The 23,625-nt window shown below is 46.6% G+C and overlaps 1 protein-coding gene across 1 annotated transcript in view; it reads left to right on the top strand.

The window, feature by feature from the left end:
- Positions 1-1,785: 1,785 nt before the first annotated feature.
- The window catches only part of CC2D1B (coiled-coil and C2 domain containing 1B), a 637,449-nt gene continuing 615,609 nt past the window's right edge, over positions 1,786-23,625 (top strand). Inside the window, exons 1-3 of the mRNA XM_069232670.1 lie at positions 1,786-1,944; positions 3,268-3,392; positions 11,876-12,020. Coding sequence (XP_069088771.1) covers positions 3,321-3,392; positions 11,876-12,020 — 217 coding nt within the window. The 5' untranslated portion in view covers positions 1,786-1,944; positions 3,268-3,320. The remainder of the gene's footprint in view (positions 1,945-3,267; positions 3,393-11,875; positions 12,021-23,625) is intronic.

Consider the following 23,625-nt stretch of genomic DNA (forward strand, 5'->3'; position numbering starts at 1 on the left):
CGTCCCAACATAGTTCCGACTATGATGAAGGTGGATGTTGTGTAACGTGTGAAGGTAGCGATTCTGAGTTTGATGTGGAAGATGCTATGCGTGTGGAGAAGAGGAAGGTGACACGTCCGGGTTGGCTGAAGGATTATGTGTTAGGACATATACTTGAAGGGTAATCCTTCATCTCTATATTTCAGGGAACTTCTTCATCTTTATATTTTAGCTTTGAATTGTTTTGTTCTTGTTCTTTATTTTGTTTATCATTTAGTTATTTATTTTAAGATAAGGAAAGAAGATGTGTTGTGTGTGTAAGCACATTCCTTGATGGAATGTATGGCTAGTGACGCGAGGGAGTTCCAATGTCCACGACGTTGGAATTCTCTTGGAGTCAGTTGAGCCAGGACGCACAGCTGTACAGACCTGTTCCCTTTACTGTACTGGCGTTCTTAATAAAGGAGGAATAGTACTTACTTCGGCGCTTTGGCTCTGTATCTCATTCAACGATTTCACTACTACAGTTTTGCATGCATAATAGGGATCACCTTTTTCTGCAGCTAGGATAGGTTGATTTAAAGTTTCTTACTTATAAGGAACTGTGAGCTCTTCTGTGCAGAACCATTTCAGTGTTTTCCTGGCAAAGTGGCTCTTCGGCCCGGTCTCCATTTTGTCCCTACGATTCCATCAACATTTCATTGTTCTAAAGATTTCATTTTGCCTGTACTCTGTTCATCTCCGGGTCTGGTTAAGCAGCAAGTATTAAACACTCTGGATATCAGAAGGGTATTGCCAATCTATTTATCTAGAACTGAATCATTCAGGAAGGTTGACTATTAGCAGGTGAAGGGTTAAACTCCTCAGGGCACCTTGATTAGGTGGTTAAAACTAGCCAGCATTTCAGCTCATGAGCACAGGGAGTTGCTACTAAGTGCATCGCGGGGAGATAGGCAAAAGGTAGCGTGGCTTTTTGGCCGGCTTTGAAAGATGCTTCGGAGCTAGAAGTTTGTAATGAGGTGACTCATGCTTTTATGAGTCATTACAGCTGTTAGTATGGTGAAATGGGCGTTTACTTACAGTTAATATTCATTACTCCGGAGTCCTAGGCTTCCCCGCAACAGTCCAGGTTTCCCATCCTGTGTGGATTATCACCTTCTCGTTATATCTTGGAAATACATGATATGAGTTCCATATACTACCTGCTTTTTTGTCATATGTTAGGAAGGGGTGTGTGGCCATGTTGGAGGAAGGAAAAGATGATAGTTATATTGAAGATTAATGTGGTGGGAGGGGCTTTCTAATAGGGTAAGGACTAGGAAAGGGAAGTCTCTAATTTGGGAGTAATGACGATTACAGGTAATTGTCCATTAATTACAAAACGTAATAATGCAGGTCTCAGATACGTCGAAAGTAACTTCATCAAAGTAATTTAATCAAGGCAAAAGTGCAAGGCGGCTCCCCAGGAGGTGGGTCGTCTCATCGCAACAAGGGGAAATCCGAAATCTGCCGATGACTTCACTTCTAAGAAAACTGAAAATTCGAGGTATCCGTGCCAGCTGATAAACAGAGGACAGACTCAGTGCTAGAGCACAGCCATAAGCGAGAAGGCGTTATTGGTGAAGATAAATCGGCTATGACGGTAGCACACATATGGGAAAAGAGACTGAAAGGAAAGTAGGTTAACAACTCCCCTCCATACACATTGTTTTCATCTGACGTCAGCGGCGCCTCTCACGCTTCGCGGTTGTGTGATCAACGACTCCGCCTCCGTTGCGATCAGCGTCTCCTGCGCCTGCGCACTTCGCGTGGCAGTGACATGTCACGTGGCTGAAACTGTCTGACAGGTTGAGACTGGGCGGTGAGGCTTTCAGGTGTTGCTATCTGCCTTGACTGGAGCTTACCCTGCTTCCTGTTGCCTTCCGCAGTCGGAACTGCAGTGTAAAGGGCCTGGCGCTGCAGAAGGTAGAGTAAGCAAATCTGCTGTCACCCATCCTGTTGCTGTGGGTTCCGGGGTGAGAGGGAGGGGGTTCTTCCCTGCTACTCAGCCCCCGCTGTGCTGCCCACAGACCGGATAACACTACCCCTGACTGCCTCCACTGACCAGCTCAGCTCCCACCTTCTAGCCCGCAGACTTCGAGCCCCCACCTCACTGCACTCTCACTCCCGCAAGACCCGGTACCGCCCTTTCTCACTACTTAACATGCACCTTGCGCATCGATTCTGTCTCCCCTACATCGCTTCATTTTCCATTCATGGGCTGTACCTCTTTCTGCCAACCCAGTCCTACTGCTCTGAGCTCTAGGATACATGTGTTATTTTCGCAGTCACGTGGTACGACGGTCACAAGAGAATCACAGTAATTGTACCGAGACTGCGCCTCCTCATATGGACCAAATGCCCTTGCCCCCTCGCACATTTACAGCCATAGCCTCCTTAGCAAAGAACTTTCTGATTTCGGTTCAGCCCTGGTTAAATAGGGAAATCTCAGCTCCTTTTCCCATATGCACACCCCCTTCTTCTAAACCAGGCTTCTCCAACGAGTAGCTTGTGAGCTACTGGTAGCTCTCCAGCTACCTGTAAGAGTTCTCCTGTGCTCATCTCAGCATACTAAATAAGAAACTTTTTCTTGGTTGAATTATTACATTATGACACAATTATATGTTCATTACAAAAATGTGTATATTTTTAGAACCCATGAGCTGATGTTTGGAGAAAATGGGCTGGATTTCCAAAAATATATTTAAAGTTGATTTCTGAGTGATAAATCATGAGGGGCGACTTATTATTATTATTACTATTATGATTAATTCTGTGCCGGGGCACTGCAGCTGTGGCTGTTTTGTATTACCAATGTAGAGGCATTCCAAATTTAGAAAGCCTTTTTACATTACTTCAAATAACCCTGCGTGATAATGGCTAATAATTCTACAATTTGACCTGATGTGGTCATTATTACGACACTAATAAGATTAGGTGCTCACAATGATTTATTGAACATAGGTATCTCTTATTACCCCAAAGGTTCGAGTACCCTGTTCTACACATATAGAACAGCACTAGTTATTCAATATGCTCTTCCCTGGAGCAGATTATGCTGCTGAGAAGGTCAGGTCTGTGTAATCAATTCTTTATTAACCAAAGTGGGCATTGACTTGATTATTCAGTTCTCCAATCTGCTTTCCAAACTTTTGTTTCCTCTACTGTGCAATGTTGTTTTTAAACGAAGAGGAATGTTTTTCTGTGAATTTGTAACCCTCTAGTATAAAAGTGTTAATTCATATTTAGGGTTGTGGGCTTACAAAGCAGGTGTTGCGACCGAAGAGCATTCCTGAGCAGAGATGCTGGGCCGAAAACCTATCAAGAAGAGTCCACAGGGAGCCAAGGGCAAGGGAGCTGCAGCTGCTAAGCAGGTACAGACCTTGTGGGAGAGGATCACAAATGCAAACCTGGCATATCATGGGGCAAGGTGTTATGGATGTCGACTAATTACAGAAAAAGGAGCAGAAGGGCAGAAATATCAAGCCAGGACTTGTGGGTGCTAAGTAGGGTAAGACAAAATGGCAGAGGACCTGAAATGCATTGCCTGCACACTGAAAGGGGAAAGTAGCACTTTACAAGCAAACCTGACCCAGTGCAGAAGGCTATAATTACATAGTTAGCATATACTGATGGACAGAGGACCCCTGATGTAACCTTGGTGCACACCAATGGACTCGTGACATTAGCTGCAAAACTGTTACGGACTAGAGAGCGAAAGTTGCTAAGTAGGGTATATTAAGTTAAGTAGACAGGTGGCAGCTTATTACAGACAATATCAACCAAGGAGCCGTGGGATATGGATGTTAAACAAATACAGAAGCAGAGGGGCTGTTCCATCAAGCAGATATAGCCCAGTAGTAGTCGGAGGTGGACATAGATGTCATACAAGTACACACTAGGGACCTGAAACACTGATGCTAAGAAGGTGCTAATGAGGGAGCCAAGGGCAGATGGCAGTCAATGGAAATAAGGTTCAGGTCAGCAGTGGCGGATGGTGATCTTTGAAAGTGAGGGGTGGGGTGTAATGTTTGTCACAAATTCCAGCAAGTGTGCCTGACTTCTCAGAGTGTTCCCTGAGAATATTTCGAAAGAAGTAGGGTCAATGTGTACATTTTAAAGAATTTTTCTTAAATATTTTTGCCAGAAAGCCATAGGCTATTAAAGGGCAGTCATTCAATTCCTTTGATTATATGCCAAGCCAATAAAGCCTGACTCTTCTCAGGCGTTGACCCAGTTTTTTTTTTCAAAATGAGTGCCCTGTATGTTAACAGTGATTTCGATTTTGTCACATTTATCATTTTGGCATGGACGACCCCCATATGTCATGGATGCCTCCATGTGCCAAAAATGATAAAGGCAGTCCTAGCATTTTGCCATTGATGCTGTTTATCTACCATTGGTTAACCTTATGTCAAAAATTATCTCTAATATGTCAACGCTTGCAGTTTGTCATGATCGCCCTCTTCCAAACATCATGGTTGCCCTGCATTATGCTAAAAGTTTCTCAAGTATGCCAGTATCAGCATTTTCCATTGGCGCCTTGTAAGCCAAGAATTATCTTTAGTGTGCCAGTGTCTGTATTTTGCCACAAGTTCCTGCTCTATACCCAGAATTACTGCCAGTACGTCTGCACCGGCATTTGACCATGTGTGTTGCATATGCCAAGTATACCCTTTATTATGATAATGCTATTGTTTTGTCACAGTGGTAATGCTAGGAATTGTCTTCAGTATGGTTGGAACAACATTATGCAATGGGTGTTCTGTAAGCCAAGATTTACCTTTCATACGTCAGGGCCAGCAGCAGTCTCTCAAGCTTAACACCATATTCCCACTCACTCATGCTCATTTTCAATCATTCATCTTGATTGACTCTGACTTACATTCACTCTCACTAGTTCACTCTTCTCTCACTCATTCTGTCTTACTTGCACTCATTCTCTCATTGTAACTTCGTCTCATTCATTCACACCTAGTCACTCCCATTCACTCTCACTTGCACTTAGTCATACTATAACTTGCTCATTCATTTAGACTTTCACAATCACTGTAACTTATTCTTTCTCACTCATGCTCACCTGCTCTCATTCTTATTCTCACTCGCTCTCACTAACTATGGCCTACTCATTTCTATTTACAGTTACACTCACTAATTCTCAGTCACTCTCATTCTCACCCAGTTACACTCACTGACACTCATTCTCATTGACTCTCATTCTCACTTAGTCACATTCCCTCACTCATTCTCCCTTCCTTGCACCCACACTTACTCCCACTTATGCTTACTTTCACTCTTTTATTCCCACTCACTCAGTTGCACTCTTCCTCACTCATCTTCTTACTTCACTTGCCACTCACTTTCACACACACACACTTACTCTTTCAAATACATGACATTGTAAAACATTTTTTTACTTAACTTGCATTCACTGATATGAAGGGCAGGCACACAGTGCTTTCTGTCCTCAAGAAACATAAAACTGGAAGTTTGAACCTGCACAGTCATAGATTCCAGCTTTCAGACTCTTGCTTTTTCACCCCACTCTGTATTGAGTTGGGAAATTGAAGGGTTACAGGCTGATTGGCGAGTTGAAAAAATGTCAGGTGACAGGCTAATTGGCTTGTAGCCCTGAGTAGTGTAGGGCGTATGTCTAAAGTGCTGGGGGCTATATTTAGCAGTGACTCTCTAGCATATTACAGGTGGAGAGGCACTGAGATCTGGCATATCTCTGAGGCCAGTCCTGGGACTTCACCAGCCGTGGTCAATCTTCAGTGTTCCCACCCCAGCCATCTCACAGATGTTACTGCAAGGAAGGCCCAGTCATGTAAGCCTCAAGTTCTGAAATGCCTGTGGCTACATGCCAATCAGCCTTTCACTCCTCCCTTTCCCAGCTTGTTGTAGATTTGGGGAAAGGTGGGGTGAAAAAGCAGGAGGCTGAAAGCTGTGCCTGCACAGGTTCCAGCTTTCTGTTTCACTGTTCATATTGTGTGAGTGGAGAGGAGAGGAGTAGTGTGTCTGTCCAGAGGGTCAATGGAACCCCAGGACCTGAAACAGGACATGCCCAGATAGTGAGGTAAGTGAAAACAAATACTTTGAGATGTTACCTGTGTGTGGGTGAGTGAGTATGTGAGAGGTTGTTAGTGTGAAGCATGTGTATGAGTGAAATTAAGAGTGAGTGCCAGAATAAGAGCGAATGAATAAATGAGTGTGTGAAGATGAATACACAACTGAGTAAAAGTGAGTGCAAGTGAGTGAGGATGAATGTGTGACAGTGAGTGGCAGTGACTGAGTGTAGAGGGAGTGACAGTGAGTGTACTGTTAGAATGAGTGAGTCAAAGTGAATGAAAATGAATGAAACTGCTTGAGGATGAGTGAATGTGAGCTTGAGTGAGAATGAGAGAATATAGAGTGCAGGTGAGTGAGTATGAATGAAAATGTGAGAATAAGTGGAACTGAGTGAGAGTGAGTGCAATTGAGTGAGAGTAAATGAGAACGGTGAGTGAATTGACCTAGCTTTGCTGAAGCATCTCTCCGCTGATTCATCAACTACACACCAATCTTCCTGCTACCAGTCCCTGCCAAGGACATCAGGTGATGCCTCAGAAAATACCTCAATGACCACCATCTCCTTGACACCACTCAGTCTGGTTTCAGAACCAACCACAGCACGGAAACTGCCCTCATCACCTCCACTGATGACATCTGCATGTTTCTGAAAGAGGAGATACAATAGCCCTCTTCTACCTGAACCTCTTTTCAGTTTTTTATAAGATCTCCCACTCCATCCTCATGCAACACTTAGACAACATTGGAATCCAAGGACACACACTACGATGGATCTGCACCATCCTAACTGGAAGGACCCAGTCAGTCAACCCTGCCCCTCTAACGCCAATGACCTCATCTGCTGAGTTCTGCAAAGATCTTTCCTGAGCTTGACTCTCCTCAACACATACATGATCCCTGTAGCCAGCAGCATCACCCGCTCTCACATCATGAAAGTGCTCTCCTACGCTGATGACTCTCAACTCATTTTCTCCCTCACGGACAATACGTCCAGTATCCGGATCAAGTTCAGTGCCTGCATGACTGAAATCACCCAGTGAGTGAAGACCAGATGTCTAAAACTGAACACAGACAAAATATCTATTGTGATCTTCGAGAAGAGCACTTCACCCGGGGACTCCAGCTAGTGGGCAACAGAGCTATGACTGAACCCACCCCCACCATCCACGGCAAGAAGCTCAGGAATGTCATCAACAGCAAACTCAACATTACTGCCCAAGTCAACGCCTCATGCTTCCAGACCTTGAAGATGCTGAGGAAGTTATTTACATGGCCCAATCAGCACCCAGAAAACCGTCACAAATGCCCTGGTCTCAAGCAAGCTGCACTATAAAATCACTCTCAACCTCTCATGCTGTACTCGCATAACACCTTAAGGAGCTCCACAGGCTTCCCATACACAAACGAGCACAATTCACAGACCTAACCCACAATTTTAAGGCATTACATGACACTGGCGCAGCATACCTCAGTAGTTGCATCTGGCTTCAGAAACCTTTCAGACACCTTTTGCTCGTCTGAACTCCTACTTCCACACATCCCACGCATATGGAAAACAGGATCCAGTGGGCGAGCCTTCTCTTACAGTGCTCTTAAAGTGTGCAACAACCTGTCGCTACACATAAGAGCCTCCTCATCCCTTCTTGAATTCCGAAAGAACCTAAAGACCATTTTTTTTAGTAATCCCATTAGGCCCTAGTTTGGCCAGGCTTACATCTGCTCAGCACCAGGATACCCTCCTTGGTGATCATGTGCTCCACAAATCAGCATAACATAGCTCAACATAACATAACCTAATGAGCAAGAATGAGTGAGTGAGAATGAGAGAGTGAATGTAAGTGAGCCTGCATGAGTGAGAATGTGCTGTTTTGCTAGTTAGTCTCCTGTTGACCCTGCAAGTAACTTCTTCTTTGCTTACAGAGGTGTCCATAGCGAAACACTGTCACTGCCATACTTGCAGTAATGTTTTTTAACCTTACACACAGGCAAAATGCTGACACTAGGGTGCTAGAGATAGTTCTTGGCATATGAGGAAAAACCATGGTATATGGGAGGTGACAAACATGACAACAGCTGGCCCTGACATACTAAATGTAATTTTTTAAATACATGTCACTCATGAATGGTAAAATTATAGCTCTGGCATAGTACATATAATTTTTTGGCATAAGCACCTACCCATGGTATATTGGGCATACATGCCACAAGTGAGCTCTTATGCTAAAATAGGCATGTATTGTGTCTGTGTTGGCTCTGGCACAACAGAGGGCATTTTGGACATATTATGACACCGTCAGCATGTTCCTTTTAAAAAAAACAAAAGTGTCAGTTCTAGGTGTACCTTTAGCGTCACTGCCTTGGCACACAGTGAAAAGATGCGAACATTCATTGGCAGCCCTTACAAAGTGTTATGGCTTTTGGGCAAATTTAGGTGAAAATTGTACTTTAAAATGCACTATTTGACTCCATTTTTTTTTACAAAATGTTCTCGAGAGAGAACACCTCTGAAGCCACCTAGAAAAAACTGGCTCAGTTCGCTGGAATTCAGGACAAGTATTACACTCCTCTGCTTTCATAGATCACCAACTGGATAGCTACCTGGTAAATACAGATGACGAGCTGTCTTCCCTGGGATATTTGAATCCCTAAATTATATCTGCTGAATTTTCAGGTTGTTTTTCCTTTTGAAAATTAAACATTTCTACTAATACTAGTGCACTTAAGTAACATCAGACTTTTAATTACCCACGAAATCATTTTAAAAGCACTTATACAATGTGCGGTTTCCATCAATAGTATAAAATATTTCAGAAGCGTTACTGGACATACGGTCAATTTTAGAGAAATTTAGAGAAGTTGCAGCTTTAGTATAAGGATGCCATAAAGATCCTCCAAAGTGTCCATTGGAAGATTGTGAACATCAGATATCTTTAAGGCTTATTTAACATATATAGTATGTCCTTTTCCCATGTAGGATAAGAGTCTACCAGGGCATATCTTTGAATAAGGTGGAAATAAAGATATATGTGAAACTGACAGACCGAAAGTTGGGAATATTAATATTAAGATAGATTCAGGCAAGAAATAATAAATGAAGAAATATGATGAACGCAATCCACCTTGCAAGAGGCTTGTACTGCAAACTAAACTAAGCTAATAGTACAAAAATATGAAGCTATGGAGTTGTAATGCATAACTTTGTTTTAGCAAAAAAATACAACCCTGCTTTGTTGTTATTTACATTTATTATGTAGGCTAATATAAAAAATTGAAAATATTTGCACCACATGGAATCATGTCAAGTTAATTCCTAACTTGAGTCCAAAATTCACCCTCAAATAAGAACTTTAGTTTAGTGTATGAAATTCCTTTCTGGCATGCTTATGAGCCAAGATAGTTCTAGACTAAAGAAGAGGGTAGTGTTACTGATGAAGCATGATGATAAGTGCAATCCTCTCATGTTGGTGGAACATTCTTTATTCTTTGAGCCCTATTGCTATGATCACTGTGGACCTCAGTTTCAAAGCTTCCAGGATAAAGATCAGAAATGTATTCATATGTCAGTATGCCTACAATTTGAGTACATTTTAGACTTTCATGGAATCCAGAAACAATTCTGGAAATACTACTGTCAATCTGCAGTAGCTACATATTTCTAATAATGGCATGTGTAAACATTTATGCATGCAGAAATCTACAGGGGGACATTGTAGAAATGAGACGCTGAAATGCATTTGCATTTTGTAACCTTTTTTCTTCTTCTTTGTTTCTTCACAAGAAAATTCCTTCCTCTATCCTTCTACCCATCATTTTTTGGTTGTCCCTCTGAATTTCCACTGTGAAAATACATTTACACCTGCCATTTTCAGAAGCAGATCTTTGAACATTTTCAGGGTGGGAAGATGCTTGCACAATCTTTGTGAATACCCACTTGTGGCATTTAGGTTTTTCACTAACCTTGTGTTTTGCTTCACTAATGACTACGCCTATTGACTTTATTTTACATGAGCAGAACGTAGTTCGTGCGCAGCCAATATTTAGATGAAAAATGCAGAGTAGCCCACAGTTTTTGGCAGGAGTTGAAATGCATTCTTTAAAAGATTACATCCAGCAAGACGGTAAGGATGTTAACGATATATTCACAGAGTTTTTGCAGAGTAAAATGTGGCCAGGACATAGAGAGATTTTGCTACAGGTAAAACAAAAGATTTTGGCGTTTGTTACTTCTCGCACTAAGCAAGAGACACCGCGATTCATGAGATTGTTCGATTTTTGGAGAAAGCATGACCCTCATCTGAGTAAAAGCATAACCCTTTGGTACAAAGTGACAAGAAAAAAACATGAGTTTGAATGGGGTGAAGTGCAGCAGGGTACTTTTGATTTGGCAAAAGAAACATTTCAAAAGGCTTTGGTCTTGTAGACATTGCAGGAAGGAGACATTGTGTTGCATGTAACTATCCAGGGACAATATGTGGATTGGAGCAGGTGGCAAAAGCGGAGAAGAACAGAGGTGTACCTGGGGTTTGGGACTAAACTTTATCTGATGGGACTTTGAAAAACTGGAGTGAGAATTTAACTGAAGCCCTCCAGATTCTGAATAACAGACCATTACAAAAGGCTGAAACTGCCCTGATGCAAATGTTAACCCTGATACAACCACATGTGGCCACCAACACCATTGTATGTCTAATGCTAAAATAAAGTCAATAGGCAGAATGAAGTTGGTGGTCACTAATGCGACGGTATGCTGCTAAGCTAAGTACAACATGGAGTCAGTGGTCAAAACACACCTTGGGAGGTGATTTGCCTTAGAAAGCATTTAATCCTTCTCCTTTCAACAGATTAGCAGGCTTCCTATCATGGACATTAGTCCAAACTGGTGGACAGTCCTTGTGACAAGAAGAACAAAATCCCACTATTTTTGCTTGTCTGCTTTTATTTTTTCCCTTGAAAATAGTAATATTTGTTTATTACACTTGATAACTTTTTACTAGGTGCACAAATACCTTTGCGAATAGGGTCCAAAATTACATTGCCTAAAAAGGCAGTCAGGCTAGTCCTAACATTGGCAGGATGCTTTATACTCTAATTCATGCTATGCTTTGTTCATTTTAGATTCTAAGAAGCAATTTGGTGTTTTAATGGTTACATTCTAGAGTGACTGTGTGATTACCAGGAAGAACTATTTATTACTTTTTTTTAGTATGTGTCTGTTTAATTGGGAGCTATTTTAGAGGAAATGTATAGAATGTTCTCCCTTAAGGGAAGCCCAATATAGTATTGCTTGACCTACTGTTTTTAGGCAGAGAGCGCATTGTAATCTATCTGTGGGCTTTTAACCACGCCCACCACATGCCCATCACTATCACTCGTTCTTGGATTTGCCTTTCAAAAATCTTTTGTCATCATTGGTAAATGCTTTAAGTTTGTAACTCCTTGGGGCAGTTTTGGTACCACCTTGGCCATCGACCCTGTTACATGGATAGTTACACATTTGCCAATACTTTTGACTGTGAGTGAACTTCTTTTTTCTTTGAGTCTCTCCTTCGCGCTCATGCTCATGGCTGTGGCTCTTTGAAACGGCTTGCTTACGTCAACTGTTTTACTTTTCATTTTCAATTTATGTGGCAAGAAAAATCCAGTTAGGAATTCACAGCACCAATAGCTCTAACTCAAGCAAACGTGAGACCCATTGGATTGCAAATGCTTGTTTTGATTGGTGTTCTTCCAGCATGCACCATTTTCTTGATTTTACAGAGTGTTTTTGTTGTGTTGACTTTGCACATAGTTGGGGCTGTTTGTCGATTTCAATCCTGAAGAAATGATGCAGGGCATGGATGATGATGATGTTGATGATGGGGACCTTGAAGAAGAGCTTGCTGCCCTCACAGGAAAGAAGACTCAAGGAGCCAAACCTAAGCCCAAGAGCAAATGTGAGCATTTTCTCTATTTCATTTGCAGTCCTCTACATTCAGTTGAAATGGGCTGCAAGTTTGATTTGTGCTTTGTAGGTCTCGGGTTTTGAAGGCTGTTTTAAGACGTGCTTTGTATTGTGTCCTTCCTTCTCTCTTTCCTCATCCCATATTGGCCCTTTCAGCCTTGTGCAGTTGGGCGGTATGGTAGGATCCTTTGAGGTGGAATATTTCATGCCAATTAGTTTTTGTGTCTGTTGAGATGAGTATTTGCTCCCATCCCTAGGAAACAATTTTCATTTGGTTTTGTATTAAAAAGCATTAATTAAAAAATAAATATAATATAAGCTTATTTTGCTGCTGGACGGGATTGTGCACAGCATAACGTGTTGTGTGACAGGGGTGTAACAGTTTATTGTGTGTGGGATTTAACATGTCATTTATATACAAGTATTTCCAGTTAAAAAAAATACTGTGATCTGTGTACAGAATAACAAGATTGAAAAATAGCAGACCTATGTGTAGGTGGTTTATAGTCTGGAAAAGAGAAGGTGGGAGATTTAAACAAACAATACCCCTGTGGTTTGACTAGTGCAGGGGAACAGTAATATTCTAGGAGCAAATGATCATGTAAAAATTAACAAAGGAATTTTGTCTCTATTACAACAAGTCAAATGCATGGGTCCACAAAGTCAGTAACAATTGAGAAATGATTGGACAGACACAGGAAAGTAGATATTGCATAAATAAAATATTGGTAGCTAAATAAAATATTACAGTAGACAGGATATTGAGAGGATTAGCTGGTCTGTCAGTCATTACTTTCTTCATGGTTTATGTACTTTGAAGGATATTGCCTGTGTGCATGTATAAATTAGAAGTTGTATGGTTCTTATGCCCTGTTGGTGGTTGAGAGTGACTAGATAATTTACACTTACATTTACAGTGGTTCACCAATGGGTTCAGGCTGAAACCAGTTGCCTGTCTCTCGTTAAGGATGCAGAATTAGTAGCCACAATTCAGACAACACAAAAAGACAAATGTAACTTCTGTCCAGCGCGTCACTGTTTTTAATTGCGTGAAGAATACAGTAACACTCTCTTTAACCCACTTGCAACACTTCCACTTCCAGATTGTAGGGTAATGGTTCACCCACTGCCCATTTTCCTCTGATAACTTGGACTATACAAATACCACTGATACCAATTGATGACCTTACCTAGCTCCCATTGTTCACATTGAATCTGTATCTAATATTGGAGCTCTATGCTTCACAAAAGTTTACTGATTCTTTGGCATAGGCGCTAATTTCTCTACATCCAGCAGTGGCTTTCCTTGCTTGTCAATGCATAAGGTCCATTATAAATACGTTCTTTCGCCGGGTGTCTGGCTGCATTCCTAACATGGTCACTAATCTGGTAACCAGAATCTTGGCTGGTTTAGGAAAGTCAGTAATTGCTTGTCTTTATTATATGTAATCATTATTCATTTGTAAACTTCAATTTTACATTTGGTAGGCACACAGTTATCACACAGTGATTACTTTGCCACTCAATACAAACCTTCTTATTTATGCCTTATGTAACCCGTGTAGATATTTGAATTGTCTTGGTAAATTGGTGTCATCACTCCAGTGTGTCTCTGATAATTCAAAACCTGTGCCTGCATTCCACGTATTAGGTATTTGAGTTTCCAATATATGGAAGCCATCTATAGTTTATTAAAAGTATGTCACTTTTTCTTCCTCTCGTCTATTATCTGTTGGAGAGTAGCCGACGTAGAACTAATAATATCTTTCTTTGGTGAATTCTTATAATATAACCTTAATAAATGCTGACATGGTGTTTTCAGATTAAACATCCGGATTGTGTTAACACATCTAGAGGTACAGTTCTGTTATATTTTCTATCTGATCTTCTGTAAACCATTGCTTGAGTGTGTGGGCAGAAAGGGGGGTCATGTCAGCATTTATTAGATGTTTTGATCCATATATGATGCTCGTTTCACCATATTTGTTTCAGTAGCCATTAGTTTTTGTTTACTGTGGCCTTTTGCCTTGAACACTATATCCCCCACGTAGTCTCACATCCTTGCAGTTTCCTTATATTGTGTCTCTCAGAGTGCATGTTAAAAGTAGTCCTAAGCCTTGTATCATTGTACTGCATTTGTGCAACGTATGTATATTAGGCACTACCAGTCATTCTCTTCCACATCACTTAGAGATTATGTCCTATTTCACGCCCAACCTCTTTTCTCTACCAGTTTGCAGACTGTTGTCATCCCTTTCAGCACCTGAACATAATTACAAATTTTATAATATGGTTTGTTTGTAAAAATGATTATGCATTTCTGTAACTGCTCCACTTTTTGGTGATAGTGGCTTCTTTTCAAAATGTAATACTTCTTAAACCTCCCTCGAAGACCCCAAGCATTGCAAGCATGGAACTCTTCATCATCTGTCTTGACATTCTTCCCTTGAAATGTGATCGATCCCCAGTGGAGATCACGTCCGTTGTGTGTCTCCCATGTCTTCTTTTTCTATACCCTATATTAATATGTCCAATATTGTCCCATTAATCTTTACCCAGCAGGTCTTCTAACCTTATTGTCAGTATCTAAGATAGTTATTATAGCTTTCTTCATGTCTTACACAGCTTCTGCAGACAGGTCGCTCCCCGCTCCGCCATCCGTGGCACCTCCTCACCATCTCTGTTTTCCTCGTTTTCCTGTTTTCCCTGCCGCTGTGTCCCCTGCGGCCCCTCCCACCTCCCCCCTCCTCCTCACCGTCTCTATTTTCCTCGTTTTCCTGTTTTCCCCGCCGCTGCGTCCCCTGCGTCCCCTCCCACCTCCCCCTCCTCCTCCTCCTCACCGTCTCTGTTTTCCTCATTTTCCTGTTTTCCCCACTGCTGCGTCCCCTGCGTCCCCTCCCGCCTCCCCCCCCCTCACTGTCTCTGTTTTCCTTGTTTTCCTGTTTTCCCCGCTGCTGTGTTCCCCGAGGCCCCTCCCGCCTCCCCCTCCTCCTCACCATCTCTGTTTTCCTCGTTTTCCTGTTTTCCCCGCCGCTGCGTCCCTTGCGGCCCCCACCTCCCTCTCCTCCCCCCTCCTCCTCACCGTCTCTGTTTTCCTCGTTTTCCTGTTTTCCCCGCCGCTGCGTCCCCTGCGGCCCCACCCCCCCAGCCCTCTCATTCGTCAAGCCCTCCCTCCTCCCAGCTGCCACTCCCACCCTCCCCTCTTTTTATGGCAGCCGCAGTGCGCGCGCCGCTGGCAAGCCCGTTCGGGCCAAGACCGCGCCCAGCGCCAGTCCCCCTGGCCCTCTCAGACACACCTACTCCCCCCCTCACCCTCCACTCTCTCAACCCAGGCCCCCGCCCCACATGCACCCCATCTAGCCCCACACACACTCATGGCCCCGTCACCTGCCACACCTGTCACTTCTCCTGCTCCTCATCCCTCACACCACACACCAACCATAGCGACCCCACCTTCAACAAACACAACACCCCCAACGCAAGACTCACCCGCCCGGCCCCCACCAACCAACCCCGCCACACACCAGCCCACAACCAGAACACACCCCGCAACAACACCCTCACGCCACCCACCACAACCACCTCAACTGCCTTCTCCTCAACACTCGCTCCCTTCACAAACATGCCATAGAACTCTGGGACCTCATCACATCACACTCACCTGACATCGGCTTCCTCACGGAAACCTGGACCAACCCCTCCTCAGAACCCGACATAGCCATCGCCACCCCCAAGGGAAACAAACTCCAACGCAAAGACCGCCTCAACAGGCCAGGTGGTGGCATCGCCATCCTACACAGAGACGCCATCAAAGTCACCACCAGCTCTCAAGACACTATCGACAACACTGAACACATGCACTTCCTAATCCACATTAACAACAACTCCACCCTCAGACGTACACTAGTCTACAGACCACCAGGACCACGCCCCGCCTTCTGGGACACCATCACCGACCGCATCAGCTCGCACGCCCTCACCTCCACAGACTACATCCTCCTCGGTGATTTCAACTTTCACTTAGAAAAGACCACAACACTACCTCCCTCATAGACAACCTCACCAACCTCGGACTCAAACAACTGGTAACCGCACCCACCCACTCAGCAGGACACACGATTGATGCAATTTTCACCGCAAGCCAACACATAGCCTACACCCACACCACCAAACTCCTCTGGACTGACCACCACTGCGTCCACTTCTCCTTCGCCAAAGCTCCCACACACTACCATCAACACACCACACCCTACTGCATGTGGGACAAGATCCCCACAGAACGACTAAACTCCCAACTGGCCCACAACCCCCCCCCCCCACGCCAACAACCCCAACACAGGAGCACACAACCTCTCCAAATGGATCACCACCTGCGCAGACACACTAGCCCCCTCATAAAACACATCGCCGCCCGCAACATCAAGAACGCCCCATGGTTCACCCCTGAACTCCAAGACTCCAAGCGCAAATGCCGCCAAGCTGCGAAAATATGGTGACTAGAACCTTCCACAACCAACTTCTCCACCCTCAAAAGCACCATTTGCACCCATCACCAACTCATACGCACCGCCAAAAGAGATCACTACAAGACTCGCCTCGACAACAACTCTCAAAACAGCAAAGAACTCTTCACCATCATCAATGAACTTGCCAAACCCAAAGCCAGCAACATAGACCCCGCACACACACAGCCCCTATGTGACGCCCTTTCCAACCACTTCCTCCACAAAATCCTGGACATCCACAACAGCTTCATACCACACACACCCCTCACTCACCCAACCCAACCCCCACTCATGACCCCCCCACCACACTCTCCACCTGGATCCCCACCACACACGAAGAAACCTAAAAAACCATGAACTCCATCCACTCCGCTTCCCCCTCCGACCCCTGCCCACATCGCATCTACAACAAAGCCAGCCCAACCATTGCCCCCATACTCTACAACATAATCAACTCCTCTTTCGACTCCGCCACCTACCCAGACCCCTGGAAGCACGTGGAAATCACCGCTCTCCTAAAAAAAAAACCAAGGTGACCCGGAGATCCTCTCCAACTACCGCCCCATCTCCCATCTCCCTCCTCCCTTTCCCCGCCAAGGTTGCAGAGAAATTAGTCAACGCCCGCCTATCCCACTTCCTCTAAGCAAACAACACTCTTGACCCCTCACAATCCGGGTTCCGCAAGAACCACAGCACGGAAACCGCCCTCATCGCATGCACTGACGACATCAGGACCAAAGTCGACAAAGGCGAGACCGTCGCACTCCTCCTCCTAGACCTCTCCGCAGCCTTGGACACCGTCTGCCACCACAAACTCCGCACACGCCTCCACAACATAGGAATTTGCCACAAAGCCTTAGACTGGCTCACCTCCTTCCTCACCGATCGGACCCAGAGAGTCTGCCTTCCACCCATCCACTCCAACACTACCAAGATCACCTGCGGAGTTCCCCAAGGGTCCTCCCTCAGCCCCACACTCTTCAACATCTACATGATCCCCCTAGCCAACATCCTCCGAGCACACGGAATCACTATCCTCTCCTATGCAGATGACGCCCAACTCATCCTCTCCCTCACCCGCAACCCCACCACCGCCAAAACCAACCTACACACTGCTCTCCTCGACACCGCCAACTGGATGACCACTAACCACCTCAAGCTCAACTCAAACAAATCCGAGATCATCATCTTCGGCCCCAACAAAACCACATGGGACGACTCCTGGTGGCCCACCGCCCTAGGCCCCGCACCCACCCCCGCAAACCACGCACGCAACCTCCGCATCATCCTAGACCCCTCCCTCTCCATGACACAGCAAATCAATGCTCTAACCTCCCCTGCTTCCACACACTCCACACTCTAAAAAAATCCTTCAAATGGATTCCCCCAGAAACCAGGAAGACAGTCACACACGCACTCATCAGCAGCAGACTGGAGTACGGTAACGCCCCCTACGCCGGCACCACACTCAAACTCAAACGCAAACGCCAGAGAATCCAGAACACAGCCGCACGCCCCGTCCTTGGCCTCCCCCGCCACGAACGAATCTCACCACACCTCAAATCCCTTCACCGGCTCCCCATAGACAAGAGAATCACATTCAAGATCCTCATCCACGCACACAAATCCCTTCACAACACCGGCCCAACCTACCTCAATGAAAGAGTGAACTTCCACACGCAACCTCCGATCATCCGACCTCGCCCTAGCCACAGTCCCCGCATCCAACGCACCACCACAGGAGCCAGTTCCTTCTCCTACCTCGCCCCCAAAACCTGGAACTCCCTCCCCACCGACCTTCGCAAAACCAAAGACCTCCTGGTCTTCAGAACGAACCTCAAGACATGGTTGTTCGATCAATGACCCTCCCTGCCCCCCCCCCCCTTGATTTCCCTCCCTCGGCGCCTTGAGACCCTCACGGGTGAGTAGCGCGCTCTACACATTTTTTTGATTGATTGATTGATTGACATTCTTCCCTTGAAATGTGATCGATCCCCAGTGGAGATCACGTCCGTTGTGTGTCTCCCATGTCTTCTTTTTTTATACCCTATATTAGATATGTCCAATATTGTCCCATTAATCTTTACCCAGCAGGTCATCTAACCTTATTGTCAGTATCTAAGATAGTTATTATAGCTTTCTTCATGTCTTACACAGTGAAATAGAGGCAGCTTTTCTTTACGATTTGTATCTCATATTGTGGAGCCTTTGTCTTACTGTTGTGCAGAGTGTTGTTATCCATGTAGATGTTATCCTAGAAGAAGGGCAACAGCCATTCGTGATGCGGAAATAACTGTGAGCTTCTCTTGCTAGGTTTTATATTAGCTGGGAATTTGTTTATTGTGCTCCATGTTCTAAATGATTATTTAAACACCAGCCCCAATTTTGCCCATGACTACACACAGGTATCTGTCACTTAGAGAGTGATTTGCATTTTGACCATCTGCCAAAACTCGGTGGCTGATGCAGCCTGCCTAAACTATGACAGCATTAGAACTTCTAACCTGTTTCCCAGTATTTTCAGAAGTATTTTACAGTTCATATGTTTTATGTATGGTGGCCTCTATGAGGGCCATTTGCTCTGGTTTTTGTCGGGTTTCTTCAGTGCTATACAGTAGGTGTTGATGTTTACACAGTCACTCCTCTTCATCTTTAACTTATCTTGCATTATATTAACATTTGCATTTCAGCTTTTTTGCCAAACATTAGAAACACATTTGACTTTCACTCCTTTGGGTTCCTGTGCTTTACTTACAATCCTGTCCCCCACACCCATGAACACTCAAGTCATTGCCTAAAAACAAGTATGCTGTTGATACTCAGTTGCTTAAAACTAAATTGTACAGTATGCAGTTTATGTTCTTGAACTCTGTTACTCTGTTTTGATAAACACATTTTATTGAGTTTTCAGTGAAAAGGTCATCAGTAGCACAGACAACACTGCAAAGAAACTTTACAGCATATTCAGTCAAGCACATCATAATTTTAACTAGCATACAATACTCAGACAGCAGTAAGTTCAACTCAGGGTTTCATCAGAGATCCTATGAGACCTGTCCAAGCCATTTCCAACACACGGGACCATGCTTGCGAGGGCAGCCCCAGGCCACCTAGACCGGTTGCTCCTGCCATACACACCAGTCCACACCTCGACGCCATCTATGTTACTTTTTAAATATAAATGTCAATACTACTTGTCTCATTTGTGCACTTGTGAGAGGTATGTAAGCAGTTTTTATTCCATTTCACATTTCCCTCCCAGCACAGATTAAAAATTATAAGATCTCTTGACAATTCTATTTTTCTTTATGTTTACTTTTTGTCATTTTAATTTTGTCTTTTGTGTTTTCTTCACAATGCCAGAATCTCAACATTACTGTTCAACGTTTCCATTTATCATATGTACAAATGTAGGGACACTGCCCAGTCCTCAATGTCCGTGGGCCACAGGGCCACATCACATAGGCCAAGGCCCCACCTCACTCCTGCAACAACACCGAGAGAACACTGCAGGGGCCTCAGGTCGAAAATACTCATGCACCTCAGGGGGAGGGGTAACGGGGGGGCACCTCAGCCAGAAGATGGTACAACACCACTGGTCCTTGAGGGGGCTGCATGCCCACTGCTTGGTCCTGGGGCGTGCAAGGCCACAGATTCTCAAGTGGGTGGTTTGCCCACTGCTTGGTCCTGGGGAGTGCAAGGCCACAGTCTCTCAAGTGGGTCGTTTGCCCACTGCTTGGTCCTGCGGAGTTCAAGGCCACAGTCTCAAGTGGGTGTTTTGCCCACTGTTTGGTCCTGTGGAGTGCAAGGCCACAGTCTCTCAAGTTGGTGGTTTGCCCACTGCTTGGCCCTGGGGAGTGCAATGCCACAGTCTCTCAAGTTGGTGGTTTGCCCACTGCTTGGCCCTGGGGAGTGCAATGCCACAGTCTCTCTAGTAGATGGCTTCTCCACTGGTTCTGGAGGGGGCCTTGTGGCCAGTGTGCTTCATCCTGGGAAGGATGGGGTGAGTGGATGGCTTCTTCCACTGGTTCTGGAGGGGGCATTGTGCCCAGTGTGCTTCATCCTGGGAAGGATGGGGTGAGTGGATGGCTTCTTCCACTGGCTCTGGAGGGGGCATTGTGCCCAGTGTGCTTCATCCTGGGAAGGATGGGGTGAGGGGATGGCTTCTTCCACTGGTTCTGGAGGGGGTATTGTGCCCAGTGTGCTTCATCCTGGGAAGGATGGGGTGAGTGGGTGGCTTCTTTCACCGGCTCTGGAGGGGGCATTGTGCCCAGTGTGCTTGATCCTGGGAAGGATGGGGTGAGTGGATGGCTTCTTCCTCTGGTTCAGGAGGGGGCATTGTGCCCAGTGTGCTTGATCCTGGCAAGGATGGGGTGAGTGGATGGCTTCTTCCACTGGTTCTGGAGGGGGCATTGTGCCCTGTGATGCAGATCTTGGGGAGTGCAAGGTCACAGTATTTCACCTGGGTGTCCGACCCACATGCTTTGCAGGGGCCAGGACGCACAACAGCTCATGGAGGCAGGACAACACACTGTCCGCCGGCGGTGACGGCTCCTCAGTGGTGGCAGTGGTGGTGCTGGTGTCGGGGCTCGCAGTGGTGGGGGGATGCTCCAGCCCATAACCTGTAGCCTCGGACGGCTGCCCACTGGGGCTGCTGCTGCTGGTAGTGGTGCTGATGACAGTGCTGGCAGCAGTGCTGGCAGTGGTGGGGGGAGGCTCCAGCCCTTCCCCTGTAGCCTCGGACGGCTGCCCACTGGGGCTGCTGCTGCTGGCAGTGATGCTGGTGGCGGTGCTGGCAGTGGTAGGGGGAGGTTCCAGCCCATCCCCTGCAGCCTCGGACGGCCGCGCACTGGGGCTGCTGCTGCTGGCAGTGGTGCTGGTGGCGGTGCTGGTGGCAGTGCTGGCAGTGGTGGGGGGAGGCTCCAGCCCTTCCCCTGCAGCCTCGGATGGCTGAACCACCATGGTTGGTGGTGGGGGCTCTGAATGAGCAGCCGGGGATTGCCCCTTGCCCTTACCTCCTGCAGCTGGTGGTGCCTCCTTGCCCATCTTAGACGCTGCTGGTGGTGCCTCCTTGCCCTTCCCTGTCGCAGTTGGTAGTGCCTCTTTGCCCTTCCTTGATGCACTTGGTGCAGGCACCCTGTCAGTGTTGCTGCGTGGTGCCCGGGATCCTCTCCCACCTGCAGTAGCTGTCGATACTACTGTGGCCGTGGACTGGGTGGCTGAGGTGCTCGCTTGGGTTCTGATCACCCTGGCCCGATGAGAAGGATGGGGGGAGGAGTGGTAGGGAAGATTTCAAGGGTGGAGAGAAAAAGCTTCTTAGGGACATTGGGGCAGGAAGAGGTTGAAGGTTTGGGAGTAGAGGAAGAGGAAGTGGTTGTAGGAGGTGTCTGTGGCTGTCTGCTGTGTTTGGGTGCAGGTGCATGGGCTGGATGCTGTTGTGAGGTGGATGGCTGTTGGGTGTCTGAATGCTTGTGTTTGTGTACTTTGGGAGGAGGGGGCACAGACACAGTGGGAGAAGACACAGGGGATGTGTGCATGGATGTTGGGGTGGTGACTGCTAGTGAGGGGCGTGTAGTGATAGGCGTGATGGTGGTAGTGGATGAGGATGTAGTGCATGCAGCGTGAGTGTAAACCAACTGGGAGGGCGGTGGACGAGGAGGGGGTCTCAGTGGAGGCAGTGGATGTTGGTAACTGGGACAGTGCCCTGCGCTGCCTGTGGTGAAGGAGATGCCCGCCCTCCTGGGTGAGCGGGCACGGGAAACACGCTGAGGGGATGCTGGGAGGGCAGTGCTGGTGCAAGGGGGGTGGCAGCTGTATTTGTAGTAGAGGTGTCCGCCACCACCAGGGAGCTTCCATCGGAGGAGGTATCATTGTCAGAACTGTTCCCTCCTGTCTCCGCCGTGGTGCTCCCCTCTTCCTCAGTCCCACTGGTGCCCTCCCTGTTGGTGGATTTGCCCTCCTGGGCCCTGTGGGATGCAGCTCTTCCCGTCGCCGGTGCCTCTGCTCCTCCGCCAGATAATGCTAATGCACATAAGGACCGGGTGACAAAACAAAAAGTGGGGGAGAGACAAAGGATACCCTTGGTCAGTGGTGGCAACAACACCACCGTTGACACACACACCACCGTTGACACACACACACACACACACACCCACCCCGCCCCACCACCCCATACGCACTAGTCAATGCAATAACAGTCACAGTGCTAGTCACCAACCCATGGACAGGGATACCTAACGCCAATTGCAGCATACCTGAGACCCACAGACACCTGCCCAGTAGTGGATGCCTACTAGCTTGGTTGTAGGAGGTGTACATTAGACCCTGCCCAACATGGGCATTACGCTGCAATGTCCGGCCTGGCCTAGGGGCACCCACAGGCCCACATCCCCCACCCGGATGCCACCCCACCACCCACAATTAGTATATTGGGGCACTGTACTCACCCCCTTGTGGCTGCTGTGATGCCCCCAAGCGCCCATCCAGCTCCAGATAGGCCACTGCCAGTATGCGGGCAATTAGGGGGGTCAGGGTTGGACGGGCACCCCTTCCTCGTTGGGAGGCCATCCCCAGATGGGCCTCCGCCGTCTTCCGTGCCCAGCGTCTCAGGTCCTCCTACCGTTTCCGAAAGTGGGTGCTCCGCCTGCCATAGACCCCCAGGGTCCCAACGTCCTTGGCAATGGCATGCCATATGCCCTTTTTTTGATGGGTGCTGACCTGCAGAGAAGTACACATAGGAAAAGGTATCAGTTATACTGTCCTGGCTGTTACACTTATGGCCCACCATAGCCCTCACATCCCCCTGACACACAGACATTGCCCACCATACGTGCAGCACGCTGCCCAGTGCTCTTCTACCAACCTGCCCCCCACACGTGCTCATAGTGTACTCACCAGTTGGTCTGGCGGCCCATACAGCATTCGGTACTGGGGTAGGACCCCATCCACCAGTCTCTCAAACTCCGCAGCAGTGAAGGCAGGGGCCCTTTCCCCAGTGACACGAGCCATGGTCGGTTCCAGACACAGGTCACAGCAGCACTTGCAGTGTAGGTCCTCTCCTGTTGAAGGTCAGGTAGCAAGTGAGTGAACAGA

Source organism: Pleurodeles waltl, chromosome 4_2 (genome assembly GCF_031143425.1).
Source record: "Pleurodeles waltl isolate 20211129_DDA chromosome 4_2, aPleWal1.hap1.20221129, whole genome shotgun sequence".
NCBI classification, from domain to species: domain Eukaryota; kingdom Metazoa; phylum Chordata; class Amphibia; order Caudata; family Salamandridae; genus Pleurodeles; species Pleurodeles waltl.